Consider the following 14,792-nt stretch of genomic DNA (forward strand, 5'->3'; position numbering starts at 1 on the left):
ACTTACTAACTGGTTCTTTTTTATTCCCTATTTTATTTAGCACATGCCACAAACCTGCCGTAGTTCAGAAAAAGTCTAGGATTTCTGTTCTTCAAAAAGAGAAGATGAAGAAACTGTGCTTCCCTTGTACAAGCCAAAAAGACGTTCTGCAGCTCCATTAGATCTTTGATTAATTTACAATAAATTTAGATTGTTAAAAAATTAGCTCTTCTCCTTTCCCCAATATGCTTTCAGAAATATTATAAAAGCTCAAATGTTTTCCACATAAATTCCCATCTGATTGTATTTTTGAGTAACAAGCAAAATCAAAAGGCTTGTGTCGCTCTTGATATTATATACATGTTCTCAAAGGACAGATGTCAGCAGTTCCCAAATGTAAAAAATATTGGGCAATATCATGAAGTTGGTGGCTAAGACTTTAGAAGAAACTAAAAAACAAAACACAGAACTCAGACTTCCAAGACCCTCAGTAAGGCTAGGGTTTTGTCTGTTTTTACTAGAACCTGAAATTTTGCCAACATACCATAAAAATATTTTTAAAAAGCAATCAAATACATTTTTCCCATTTATAATCAATCGCTGTCCTGAATGCCACATTCAGACCCCCACCCTCACCACTATCTTGGTCCTTTTTTCCCCCATGTTGTTTGTCATTTGTGATCCTGCATTGCATGTTCTAGACTCTTCTTTTCACAATTTTCAGTCTCTATACAATTTAGCACACTTTTCCATGGTTTCCTTTGATTTTTGAGGTTTCTCTTTTCCTTCTTTATTTTCTGTATCTCTATTTCTGTGTCTTTACTTTTTGTTTCTTGCTCATCCTACTTAGGAATAAAGGAATTTCCATATTAGATCAGAACAAAGGTCCAGGTGGGTCAGTACCAAATACCAAATGCTTCAGAGGAAAGTAGAAAATTCTCATAATAGATATGCCATTGGGATATACTTGTATCTGCTACCTGTCTTCTCCATTCTGTCTTCTCTTTCAGACCATTTATTTTTCCTGCTCCATTTTTCTTGCCATATTCTCCGCTTAGATCTGCCACATCTCCTTCCCTTGATTTAAATGTGCACTTTCTGTCCATCCACATCTATTCTGTTCTGTACAAGTTCTTATATCAAGCTCATCACTGTAGCATCTGATCATTATCCAGTAGTGCATTAAGCAACATGAGTACATATTTGTCATGTATTTGTTCTTTTGTTATGGCCCTTATTTCCTATGGGATATTGTTCCTGTGGGATATTATTAAAGGGATGCTCTAAACCTTTTGTCTGTCCCCTGCCTCCCTCCCCCTGTTCGCTTCCCCTGACCATGATCCAGAAGTCCTACTCATTTCCTAATTAAAAGGCCTCCACTCGCTCTCTTAAATTTCCAGGTGGAACAGGGAGTGCCAATCAGAAATGCTAACATGTATATCCTTCAGTGCAGGAACACTCTTAATCTCAATGTTCTGCACAGACGAGCATCCCTCAGCTGTGTGTATTATGAATAGTGTATCAGAAATCATAGCTAGTAGCATCATGAAGGAAAAAGGCCCAAATGCAAGTTGAAAGATAGGCTCACCCTTAACTATGATTTAGGCTACTATTCACCAGTAAAATGTGCTCGAGGCATAAAGTTAAAACTGTGAACTCTAAAGACCTTTGAGGATTGATTATGTCCTGAAGTAATTTTATGTTTTTTAAAACGTATTATACAGGTGCAATCTTGAATATATAAGTAAAATGTCCTATTTATGAAATAATATACTTTATATATTTTAGCCCCAACCTGATACACAAGAGACTTGTTTAGGTCTCTGAAGTTTCATCCTAAAGATTTCTATTAAGATTTTTGACAGCCAAACTATTCATACCACAAAACAATTTTTCACTCCTAGGAAATTTGGTTGATTGGTTGGTTTTGTTTTGGTTCTAGAATTGAAAATTGCACAGTAAATACAGTACTTGAATATCTGCTGCTTTAGCATATGCAAGGTATGTTCTGCTCTGTTAACACATAGCATAGCTGTAATGCACAATGGCCAAAGCGGGCTAGTGGCAGTCCAGAGCAATGGTCAAGTATGCACAGGTGGTGGGCAGCCAAGAGGTGAATAGGTATCAGAGGCTGTCCAGGGCACTGGTCAGAGTTCTCACAGAGGTCCCTAGTTAGGAGATCCAATCCAAGGGGCTGGGTCAGCAAGTTTAGGCAATGAGCTGACAACTCAAGGTCAGGCAACACAGCAAGGCAGCGAGGCAGTAAGATAAACTTATGCAAAAGTAGCAAGGCAAGGCAATGGCCTGTTGCTCAGACAGCTTGTTCTTCCTGCTGGGGAAGATATATAGATATATAGCCCAGATATCCTATGAGAATGCTGTCTGTCCAGCCAATCAGGGGCCTGGGACATGGCTGCGGTGGGACTAAAGGCTTAAGCACTAAGGCTGGTGTTCAGCCAGTTCAGGGGTGATGGTTCAGTGTTCTGTCATGGCACGGAGGCTAGAGACACCATCAAGAGACTCAGCAGAATGCCGTCCTGACAGAAGCTAACCAGAAAAAAGTATAAGTCCCGTGCAAGATCACTGGCAAGATCAGATATAATCCTAAAGCTTCAGCAGACAAATATTATAGTTAGAAAGTACCTTACTTTATATGAAATATTTCACATTCCAGTACACATATTCCCTTTCTCAAAGAGCATAACTACAGATTAAATGGCGATAGCAAACATGAATAGATGTTTAAAAAAGATGTTACTAAATAGCACCAAAATCATAATGATCTAAAAAAAAATCCTTAAAAAATAAAATAAAAGGTAATTCACTATAGAGGAACAGAATCTTTCATTCCACAGCACACCCCCCAGTATTACTGCAGGACATAAAAAAACAAAAAGATCACAAAATAGGACTAATTGGTTAGCCCACTCAGGCTTTTGTCATTTAGCATCAAAGATGCCAAGCCCTATTGTGTTAGTTAATTTCTTCAGGTTTAAGATGCACTTTTCAGCAGGGCTGTACTGGAGCAACCTATGCCCTATGCACATCAGAGACCCCACATGGCTCTGTCCCCATGCACCCACTCCCATGCTATGGCCACCGCTTCCTCTTGGAATGGTTGTGGCAGAAAGGAGGGTAGCAGCTTAAGACTCCCATTTTCCCCCCCACCTCAGAACAGTGGGTCATGAAGTTAACACCCTATTGAGATGCAGTTCACCTCTCTCAAAGCTTGTGTTTCAGGCTGACTGCAAAGTCAACCAGCTGTCACTGCACACGTTATATTTGGGTCACATTTTCAGGTTTTTCTTTAATGAGTGCCAGAAAACAGAGGGCTAGAAAATTATTTTTTACATTTAATGAAAGCCGAGATTCTAATGTAACCACATAACTTCGGGAGCTGTGAACTTAAATCAGCCTTTGTTCTCAGAATAATGCAGCTATTATTTAAAAAATAACCATTTTACTGAAAGTGAGCACGTCAACAGAAATTGCTAAAAATTCTTGCACAATAATCTGAATTTGTGCACTCCTTGCAATATCCATTGTTCTGTATTACAATGTAAATATAAATTGTTAATATTTCAACTTTTAATGTATTTGTTACACTGTCAACAAAACTGTATAATCAGATGCACTATCAGACTCAAGATCATTCATATTATTTAGCTCTACTTACTAGTCTGCTCCTCCATATTTAAATGTGGTATAGCCACTCCATTTTATCAGAAAACTATATTCAAGTCCCCGGGCACAGTGGCACAATGGGACCCAATTTCACATCAGCAAACCCTAAATTTCACTGAAACATTTATTCTACCATGAAATACCTCACATTCTCATCCTCCCTTACTCATACAAAACCATGCACATCTCAGTTAAAAATACTTATTCATTTACAACTCATCATTATTATTTTGACAGTTTTTTAAAACTATGCTCTCCAAGTAGTTTAGCTCCATTCCTGTAGCCTCCGCTCTCCTTCCTCTAATATATGCCAGGAAAGGGGGAGACTGTAGCCAGTTTCTGAAGCTCCTTTCCACTACTCCCTAGGACTTCATTACTGTGCTATTCTCCACTTGGCTTACACTTCTCACTCCCTCCACTCTCTAGCTGCAAGATGAACTCCAGCTCTTGGTTCTCCAACCCCCTGCTACCTGGACACATCAAACAATGCAGGGATTATGCACTGTAATTCAATTAACGCCCTCTTGTGGGGAAAGCTAGAGAGCAAGAGGCACCAGCAAGCAGTTTCTGGCAACACAAGGATACAAAAGTTGTTCAACACCTGGCCACAGACAAAATGGCAAATTCCGTAGCAAAAATGCTGAGTTTTATGGCATTTTGGAAAAATGAAAAATCCCAGTACCATGCTCCACCTTGGTCCTAAGAGATGAATGAAACAGTTTGCAGTTCTCATAACTAATTTAACAACCAGGACCTTTAAACAGAACAGATATGATGCAGGCTACAGGTGTTACACCATAAATAAAATATACAGAACTATTCAATTTTTTTTTTTACCTGTTCTTCCCCAACAGGAGGACACGTAGAGACCTGAGAGTTGAAAGCCCACTGATTTCCTCTATCTGATTATCATATAAATCTAAGAAAACAAGATGCTGCAGATTAGAGATATTCTGGATCCGAGTTATAAAGTTATGCTGGAAGTTCAACAGGCGAAGATGTTCTTCCCCATCGATAACTGGACAAACTGTCAGCTTTTGCCTAAAAATAAAGATTATAAATAATAATTTTGTAATCCATTATTAGAAAATTAAAAAACGTAAAGTAGGTGATAGAACAAACTCTCCCTAGTAGGAATGAAATATATTTGTAAAAATATTGTGCAAATGTAAATTATATCACAGAATCCTGAAGAGATCATTACAATTTTCAATATTCCATTTTTGTTTTGTATTTAGTGTTCTTTTAATAATCTTAACTACTCTGATAATGAAACATACAGACTAAAGTCATTTCATTGCACTATATTGTTAAACGCCATTTATTTTACAAACTGTTAGAATTACAGGATGTTAACTGAACTCAATATATAAATTTTGCATCAAATTATATTAATAAGTATGGCCAGAGACTTCAAAATGTTTCCTAAAGCCTTTCTTTTAATCATCATTTATTTAATTGTTACTCAGCAGTGTTGCTACAGAGTCATCATCTCAGTATCAGCCCCTTTGTGTCAACATTATCATCTTCCAACAGCCAATGGCCTATCAGCAGTCCATATTTATACTAACGCCAATCAAAAACTATGCTTTTACTATTTGGGGGGGGATTAATTGGTTTATTGAACTTTTACTTTATAAAATTAATAAATGAAACAATACACATTAAATATGACAAGTAAAAACAAAACCAGTCTAGGCTATACACAAAAGTAAAACAAGTTGTGGGAGTGGTACCGCAAAGGGTTACAGCCCCTCTGACAGTGGCTTCTAGGAAGAATCCCACTGAACTCATGGGACTCCTTGTGGGAGTAGCTACATGCTGGGATATAAACTTTTGCAGGCTGGGGAATTTATACTCTGTTTTACTATTTCATTTTTAACACCTTTGCTTTTTTATTATTATTCTAAAAGTTATGCCACTATAGTTATGTAGCCAGAAATGACATCATAGCCATGATATGCAAGCCCAGAAATTCATAAAACCCGATAGACAAGTTAACAAGTGAGGGTGAAATCTTGACCCTGCTAACCATAACAAAACTTCCATTGACCTCAATGGGGCGGTTTTACCCTGAATGGTGTCGATAATTTTTCTAATCTTTCTACTAGTTAGGAACTTGACTTTTAAAAGAGTTATGCATTATTAATGCAGGACTTTATCAACCTTTACATGAAAAGGAGCAGAATATAATATTTTTACAATTTAAATATGGGATGCCCATTTATAAGGCATCTATTAGGGATGGAAGAATCAAAACAAGTTTGCACTAGAGAAGAGAAAAAATTCTCCTTTAAACAAATGTATATAAAATTAAGATTTTGCAAAATTCACAAATTCTACTGTGACTTGTCACCATTTTTTCCAGACTGTTGGACAAAAGATAGTTACAGGGCACTCCACTGGCTTCAATTTCTACCTAGGGTTTTGACACCAGGTGGGGAGCTCCAGTGCATATTTTGACATGTTCACTCATGTTGTGACATGCTTTCTCTCCAGTGTTTCAGTATCTGCCACAGCACCTGCCCTCCATGTTTCAGCACAGTATTTTTCTTGTAAAACCATAAACAATGCATGAACTAGCTTTCTTTGTGGCACTTCTTAAGTGTTTTACTAAATATTTCTCTGTACACTGGTGCCCGAGCTAGGGTGTTCCTGCACCTCACATCTCTCTGGCATTCAGACCCCTTGGTGCATCAGTGCCTGCTCCTTGTTACTGATGCCAGAAAACAGTATAATCAATTTTAGTGTTAATGTACGTCAGAACATTTATGATGTGTCACCACCAAATTTGTGGGGAGGGGGAAAGGGAATGTCTTGGAAGGAAGGAAGGCTGTTCAGCTTCTCCAAAGCATATTACTATGGCAGAAAGACGTCCAGGATGCATGATCACGTTCCCTGCATTGCCTGACTCCAAGTTAATCATGATCTTCATGCATACTTTTTCTTTTGGAACATCTCTTGAGCATCTTAACTAGAGGGAAATAATTATCTATATGGAAGAATGTTATGGTCAATGCATTGGACTACAACTCAGGAAATTAGGGTTTAATTTTTGGCTTTGCTACAGACTTCCTATGTGACCAGGAGTAACTCACTTAACCTCTCAGTGCCTCGGTTCCTCATCTTTAAAAAGGTGATAACCATACTTCTCTACCTCAGAGGAGTGTTGTGAGAACAAATTTTTGGTAGTACTCAGCCACCACAGTAATGGACCATGTCTTCATATCTGTGCACCTCTACCAAAATGGGGGCCAAATTTTAATTGGGGCCTCTGGGCATTACTTGAATAATACTTACTAATTAATAACAACAGAGACAGTCTTTAGTTTAAAGATTCTGGCATGTCAGAATTCAGATTACAAAGCAATCTATAGGAGTTAAAATGCAAACGTTTTCCCATTCAAATATAATAAAAAAGATCTCTCTCAAACTTGAAAAAAAGTTAGCTCTCAAACTGAGACCAGACACGAATGGAATATTTGTCAAAGTTATGATAAATTACATTGAAGTTTTACATAGAAGCTTGCAGTATCCTGATAGCATGACACAATTTTTTAAAAATCCTTTCGAAGTGCAGTCCACATTTTTCTCATCTACACAACATGATACTTATACCATTCTCAAATTTATCTTATCGGAACATTCCTCACCTTTCAAGGGTCAGCCTATCAGAATTCAGTATTTTTTCATCAGCAGCACGATGCAGAATGGGAAATGCTGTGATTGATGCACTGCTCCCAAAATGTATGTTATCTATTAGAAAATCATACAAAAAATAACTTGAATTCGAAATTTTAGAAGTTGCTTTATTAATTCTGCAGAATAAAGGTGGAATATTCCTATGTGCCAAAAATTAAAAGATATGCATTGTTCACATGTATGTTAGGACTCCATCATGGTACTTAATTGACTCTACCCAATGTTTATACTAGAACGAATATTTAACCATGTTTTCTTCTGTGCTATTTATAAGTTACTACAACCATACTGTACATATGCTTTTAGAAACGTAACTATTAATTTGGTTGATTTTACACAGCTTGATACCAACTGATTGTTTATAGTAGGTTGTAAATTTGGAACTTGCTCGAAGTTACCTTTATTTGTATTAGAATGCTCCAGAATCATTCAGACATCAGGTTACAGGTTGCATTCATGGATTTAACTGCAATATCTGAACTCTGAGGAAGACATCTTCCAAATGAACAGAGGTGAACTAGAATTATTTTATTTTACTTCACCCCAACTCTGAGCCTATAACTGGCTATGCCTGAAGTTAAATATTTTTAAAGGGGGAAATATCATGTGGGTGTGGAAGATGATATTTTAATTTTTAAAATACAACAAAATGAATCAGCCTAACATTATAAGGTTCAGTCAAGTAAGTGCTGAATGGAATTACTCACAAGGTCAGGAGTTCACAGCACCTTAGAATGCGCCCTATGTCTCTCTCTCTGTTATGGTGAAAGAAAGGAGGGGCTATTTTGATGACATAATTTAATTAGTTACTCTGGAATCTATAGTTAATAGTTAAATAATTGGCGGGGAGGAGAAGGGGCTTAAAATTTATTAAAACACATACAAAACCAACCAGCCTGCAAATCTCTGACTTATTTGGAGAACAATTAACCAAAAAAATATTCTTCTGAAATAGGTCACTATGCCCATAAGAATGGGGGCTCAAGTCCTATAGCTGATCGCACAAATTCCTCCTTCCCTTACAATTAAAATAAGTTTAAGTTGGAGTTGGAGTGAGGAAGAAAGTTTGAAAGAAGCAAAAAAGAATAGTTTCTTTGACACCTCAAAAAGTTCATTCCTTCTTGCTTTAAGCCTAAAGTCAGACTAGGCATACAGATGAATACTGTGATTTGGTAGAATTCTTGTTTTTAAATATAACACTTTCAACACTTTCCCCTAATTTTTATGCTAAATTCCTGGAGCAACCCCAAACTTTGTTTTTATTTCTTTGGGGGCAGCAGAAAGGGAGAGTAAGATAATTACCAAAAATTAGAAAGAAATAATGATGGGGGGAGGAAATATAATGAATAAATAGGACCAAAGAGAAAATTAAATAAGTGTAATCATAGCTGTTTGGACCAATACATGCAAGATCAAAGACTTGAAAATCAATCTGAAACTTAACAGGAGGCCTGTGTGGAGTACAGTACAATATTGGACAATGGTTCATACAGACAATGCAAAATTTAGGAAAGAAGAAGAAGAAAAAAATATATACATTTAAAAAAAAAGATGTCCTTTTAATGTAAAACTATAACTAACAATTTATTGATAAGGCTCATTCTGATCCTCATAATACAAAAACATAAAGGAGTAGTAGCCAGTGCTTTCTGTTTAGCCACACATACTGGCAGCTGAAGTGGCATAAGAAGTTGTAACCTATAGCTTTTCCACAAGACACATAATTAGAAAGAAAAAAATTGGACTACTTGTCAAAACAGACTAGTCTCCATAGTTACCTGAAATATTTGGACCGGCACTATGACAGCCCTGTCGGGTTCTGGATTTTGTAGGAGTATGAATAGAAGAATCCCCAAATGCTGATAGACAGCCTCCACCTTGTTTCAATTCCAGACCAGAAAGGTCTGCCAAATTGGCTGCTACTGGGACATACACCTGCTTATTACGCACCAAAGGGGTCAACAATCTTCCATCTCCTGGAGCAAAAATAAATAAATTACCAGAAACATGCAGTTCATTGCACAATAAAATAAACCACAGGCGCTGACTTTCCAAAGTGCCAAGGGGTGCTCGACCCCTGGCTCTCACCCAGGCCCCTACTCCACCCTTCCCTTAAGCAGCAAACATCACCAAGATTACATTATTACAACGAATTTGAAAACAAACAAAATAAAAACTAGAGCTAGTCTCCCCCAGTGGCCATGCACCCAGATGAGAATACAGTCAAGTCTGTCATATGCCAGAAATAATTATTTTTCAAGTGTGCTCGGTGTATGAAATAAGTTTCTGTTTGCTAGTCACACTTTTTCTTTCTATAATTAACGTTGTTATAGAAGTTAATTAGAAAAGGAAACTACCTTGTTTTCCTGAATGGTTTTTTTCCAGATCATGTTGCAAGAGCCTGTTGTGGAAAGACGACTGGTCTTTATTTACCCTGAATTCAAACTGCAACACAATGTTTAAAATATGACATAAATGAAACAAGATTTTTAAACACACATTGTTTTACAGTTAACTGTATAAATTTGGTACACAGTCATTATAATTTATTTAAGATAGATATTTCTTTTCTGGGGAATAATAATTAATAGCAGATTTACTCCATGTTAAAATGTATTATTCATTTCAATAAGGCAGTAATATTCAGATTTCACTGTGTAGTGCCAGAAAGACTTCATAGGACAGGTTTATTGAAGAGGCATATTATAAATATCTAAAACAGATTAGATAAAATTATGTTCATTTAAAATATTTCATTAGCAACAAGAAAATGGACAGAAGGTACAAACAGTACTGCAGTTAGGCTGAGGATTTCAAAGCTGCCTAGAGAATTTGAGCAACCACTTCCCATTAAAATTAATAGTTACTGGGTGTCTACATTATTTTGTTGGCTTTGAAAATCTCAGCCAAAATATATTATTTACAAAACAGATATCCATTAAAAGAATAATTCTATTGAAGATCAACTTTACTTTTAGAATATAAATGCAAGAATTCAGTAGATTAAAATAGATAACCTCCAATGTCAAATCTTGCATGGGCAATATACAATTATTTTCAGGGTAGTAGGCATGAGTACAGTAACAAGAAATCAGTTTTCCTTAACAATAATGAGTCAAACACATCCTGGAGACTGGCACTGGAGGGGGAGCAGTCTCCACTTGGCCACTCTTCCACTTCATCAAGCACATAGGCAAGAGGAAAAAGATGGGAATTGAGACTTGACTGCACCCCCACAATACACTGGCCAGCATAGCTGAACTAGGGAAACATGTACTGCACCACATAGACTCCCCACTCAGAGCAGTAGGAAAAGCAGAAGGGAGACACAACAAGATGCTGAAACTTATTCTGGGTTCCCCAGTGCTTTTATTTTATATAGCACCTGTCCCCGATGGCTGAAATAAATCATTACAAAACAAAAACAAAATACTAAAAGCTAAATATTAAAAACTATTTTAAAAAGGGAAATCCTAAGTACAAGAGTATTTTTGCATCTGTATTAACTAATACATTTGGAATAACTAACTCAGTTATGTTTCAGGAATTAAAAAAAAATGTATTTGGATCTTACTGGTTTATTTCTCTCTGCCACTGATGAGGTTTGGATAACCAGATGAAGCCCACAGTTGTTAACCTGTAAATTGAAAAAAAGAAAAAAAAAAAAAAAACAGATTGCATTTTGCAAAAACTGGATGCTTAAAACAAAAGGCTAAATATACTTTATTAATGAGGGAAATTCTCTGAATATAATAATTCATCCAATAAAGAAGGCTGTCTTAGATAATACTGTCTGAATGGACAAAAGTATATTCATTTATGGCAATCTGTACTCACTGACCCACCCCCATCATACTTTCTTTCCATTTTACACTCAAATGGAACTCTGGTCTATACTGCATGCATCTTCTGGCAGTATGTAGAACAGGGGTGGGCAAACTACGGCCCCTGGGCTGCGTCCAGCCCATCAGACGTTTTAATCCAGCCCTCAAGCTTTTGCCAGGGAGAGGGGTCTGGGGCTTGCCCTGCTCCCCACAGCTCCTGGAAGCAGCGGCATGTCCCCCCTCCGGCTCCTATGCATAGGGACAGCCAGGGGGCTCTACATGCTACCCCCGCCGCAAGCGTTGACCCTGCAGCTCCCATTGGCCAGGAACCGTGGCCAATGGGGGCTGCGGGGGCAGTAGCATGTGCAGAGCCACCTGACTGTGCCTCCATATAGGAACCAGAGGGGGGCCATGCCGCTGCTTCCAGGAGCTACTTGAAGTAAGCACCGCCCAGAGCCTGCACCCCTGACCTCCTCCTTCACCCCAATCCTCTGCCCTGATCCCCCTCCCGTCCTCCAAACACCTCGATCCCAGATCAGAGCACCCTCCTATACCCCAAACCCCTTATTCCCAGCCCCACCCTAGAACCCGCACCCACAGCCAGAGCCCTCATCCCCCCCTCACACCCCAACCCCCTGCCTCAGCCCGGAGCCCCCTCCCACACCATGAACTCTTAATTTCTGGCCCCACCATAGAGCTCGCCCCCCCAGCCAGAGTCTTCACCCTTTCCCACAACCTATCCCCAATTTTGTGAGCACGCATGGCCCGCCATACAATTTCTATATATAGATGTGGCCCTTGGGCCAAAAAGTTTGCCCACCCTGATGTAGAGTATGTACTCAAATAGCCCCCCACCCCCAGCAGAGGTTTAAACAGCAGTGTAAATAGTGAAATAAAGACACATGTGAAGGGTGTGACTATGTATGTGAGTACATACCCTACAGTGCTCCCTACTCACCCAAGCTGTGACTTCCCATCTAGAATGCTATTTTTAGTCATGTACTCTCCCCCTGCCTCCCAGCTGCTGGAGTCTTTTCCTACAAGGGAGCTGCTGGAGCCTCCCCCCACAACAGGAAAAGACTCTGGCAGGGGGGAGAACTGCTGACTCACCTGTTAGAGCTTTTCACACTGAGACATGTAGCTATACACCTGCAGTATGGCTTGCTCTTCACTGAGGTACATAGCTACACATACCCTATACCCCACCGAAAGTGGTGTGTGATGTAGATGCAGTCTTAGTCTTAAAGCACACAGGTAGTTACATTAGATCTATTTTTAAATGGAAAAACATGCCTCTTAGACTTTTTTTGAGGGACAGATATCAGGTTTTTATAAATATTTATTATTTACATTACAAAGCTTAAAGCTAATCTTCCAAGACATTTCTAAAAAATAACCACAACTGTTTAGTAGAAATGTACATAGCAGCTCACACACCTAGGGAGCACAGTATGAAACATACACACATGTAAATATACTTCATCCTCCTGATCATAATCACTGCTAGTGGACTATACAACTCGGCAAATTTTAAGCTGTCACTGTGTTGCAGTGGTCCCCGAAACACATGTACAGTGGTACAAGCAAGCAGCATCCAAGGGCAACCAAACAGCCGCTGTGACTACCTGCCCACCTGCGCAATTCCCCATCTCTAGGAGTACGAGATGCAAAAGAAAAAATTCGAACAACATTTAGCACCAATACAGTAATTTACACATTCGAAGTCCTGACAAAGATAAAATTTTGGCTCGCGTTTAGCCAAGGGAGCAGCTTGCCCAGCCTGCGTTTTCACAGGTGCGGGAGCAGCCTCGGCGTGAGCCGGGACGGGGGAGAATCGTAGTCCCCTGGCAGGTGGAGTGGGGCTGGGCACGGCCTCGAAGGGATGGGTGGGGGGATCCTGCGGCCCGCAGCCGCAGGCGGAGAGAAGAGGGGATGGAGCCATGGCCTCTACGGGGTGCAACAGACCCAGGGTGCCGGGGCCATGCCCCTGCACCGGGCGCAGAGGAGCAGGATATATGGGGCGGGGTCCAGGGAGCCCGGCGGCCGCGGAAGGGGCACAAAGCTCCCACCTGAGGCAGCCAAGATCCGAGGCATCCAGCTCACAAGCCCCGCACCTGCCACTGGCGGGGCCCCTCCCGCCCTCCCTCCCGCGGCGGCTGCTGCTGCTGCTAATCCTCCCCCCTGACCCCCGCGGCACCTACAGGGCTGGGCCCGGGCCTGCCGCCGCCCCCGGCCCGGAACTTGCTGGGCACCATGGAAACGAGTCTTCCCGACCGGCCACCACCCCGCGCGGCCACCGCCTCTTCTTTGGCCGGCGGAAACCTCTCCCGAGTGGCCATAGCAACCACCACTTCCGGTCCAGCTCTTTCGCGCTCCGGCTACCCCCACCCCGGCGGCGGCGGCGGCGGCGGCGGCAGGTTGAGCTCTAGCAAGCCCCAGCCTGAGCTAAGCTAACGGGCCCCGGAGGGGCAGGCTCCGCGGGGAGGGGAGCGCTGGCCGCGGTGCTGAGCGCCGGTTGCGGGCTCTGCTCTCTGTGCTGCCTTCCCCTGGTGCCAGGCCCCGTGCATCTCACGTCAGGCTCAGCCGCCCCCTCCGTCGCCCCGGCTCTTCCTTTCCCTGCCCGCCGGTAGCATTGCCCCGACAGGACGGGCTCGGGCGTTATTTTTCGTTCCCTGGCACTTGCTGCTCCGCCAGGGCCAAGCGATATTGTGAACCGGGGGGTTTTAACCAGTGAAGCAGCACAGCTGGCTGTGGAGGTGTCCCAGAGCATGTAAGCAGGGTACCAATACTACACCCAGGAGCAACTCCCTTCGCTGATTAAAGGGCTTTGTCTCTTTAGACTGTGACTCTGCAATTTGATTTCTGTTAAATGTGTTTTTCTAAAATATAATCATAAAACTGAAACTCATCCGAAAAGGTTTTTCTCTGAGTGCCTGACTAGGTGACAAGTTGGAACAGTGAAAACTCTTTTTAGGACCAAGTGACAGCTTACACCTTGGAGAATTATGTTATGATGTCTGAACTTCAGGCAGGACTGTGTGACTTTTCTTCGAGTGGCTCTGTACGTGTAACTCGTGTTTTTAACTTTAATAACACCTTAATATACCTACCCCATCAGGAGCATTTAATCTGTGTAGAATAGGGTGTACATCTCCCTCTGAAGCAAAATAAAAACATACTCCTTTGCTTGCTATTTATGAATTAAGTGTTAAGCAGATTTGCCATAGTAAAAGCAACCCACGTTACATTACACTTTACATTTAAAAGTTTTTTTAAATCTTTTACGCATCCATATTTGTACATGCACTCAAAACAGCAGCTCCAATAAGCCTTCGCAAGTAAAACGAGCAGCTAAACTTGGGGAGTAAGTACCTATAGTTATTAACAAAAAAATTGGTAGAATGATTCTTAAAGCTCTTAACCAATCAAAAATGGCAGCAGACACACAGATACTAACTATGCAACAAGCCAACCAATCCTGAGGAAACAATGGACTTAATGCAGTCAAACAAAGATCAGCTAGTCTTTCCATACAGAGCCAGTACTGAAAAGGAAGTGCTCATCTGTAGATGTTCTCCAGCCAGTGACAAATTAATCCTGAAT

General features: G+C 40.6%; 1 protein-coding gene across 1 annotated transcript in view; it reads right to left on the minus strand.

Moving 5' to 3' along the window:
- The window catches only part of LRRC49 (leucine rich repeat containing 49), a 123,867-nt gene extending 110,339 nt beyond the window's left edge, over positions 1 to 13,528 (minus strand). The window contains exons 1-6 of the mRNA XM_054043082.1: positions 13,391 to 13,528; positions 10,940 to 11,002; positions 9,723 to 9,810; positions 9,144 to 9,341; positions 7,317 to 7,419; positions 4,501 to 4,704 (exon numbers count right to left, since the gene is read on the minus strand). Of these exons, the coding sequence (XP_053899057.1) occupies positions 4,501 to 4,704; positions 7,317 to 7,419; positions 9,144 to 9,341; positions 9,723 to 9,810; positions 10,940 to 11,002; positions 13,391 to 13,528 (794 nt within the window). The remainder of the gene's footprint in view (positions 1 to 4,500; positions 4,705 to 7,316; positions 7,420 to 9,143; positions 9,342 to 9,722; positions 9,811 to 10,939; positions 11,003 to 13,390) is intronic.
- Positions 13,529 to 14,792: the final 1,264 nt, after the last annotated feature.

The sequence above is a fragment of the Malaclemys terrapin genome, chromosome 10, assembly GCF_027887155.1.
Source record: "Malaclemys terrapin pileata isolate rMalTer1 chromosome 10, rMalTer1.hap1, whole genome shotgun sequence".
NCBI classification, from domain to species: domain Eukaryota; kingdom Metazoa; phylum Chordata; order Testudines; family Emydidae; genus Malaclemys; species Malaclemys terrapin.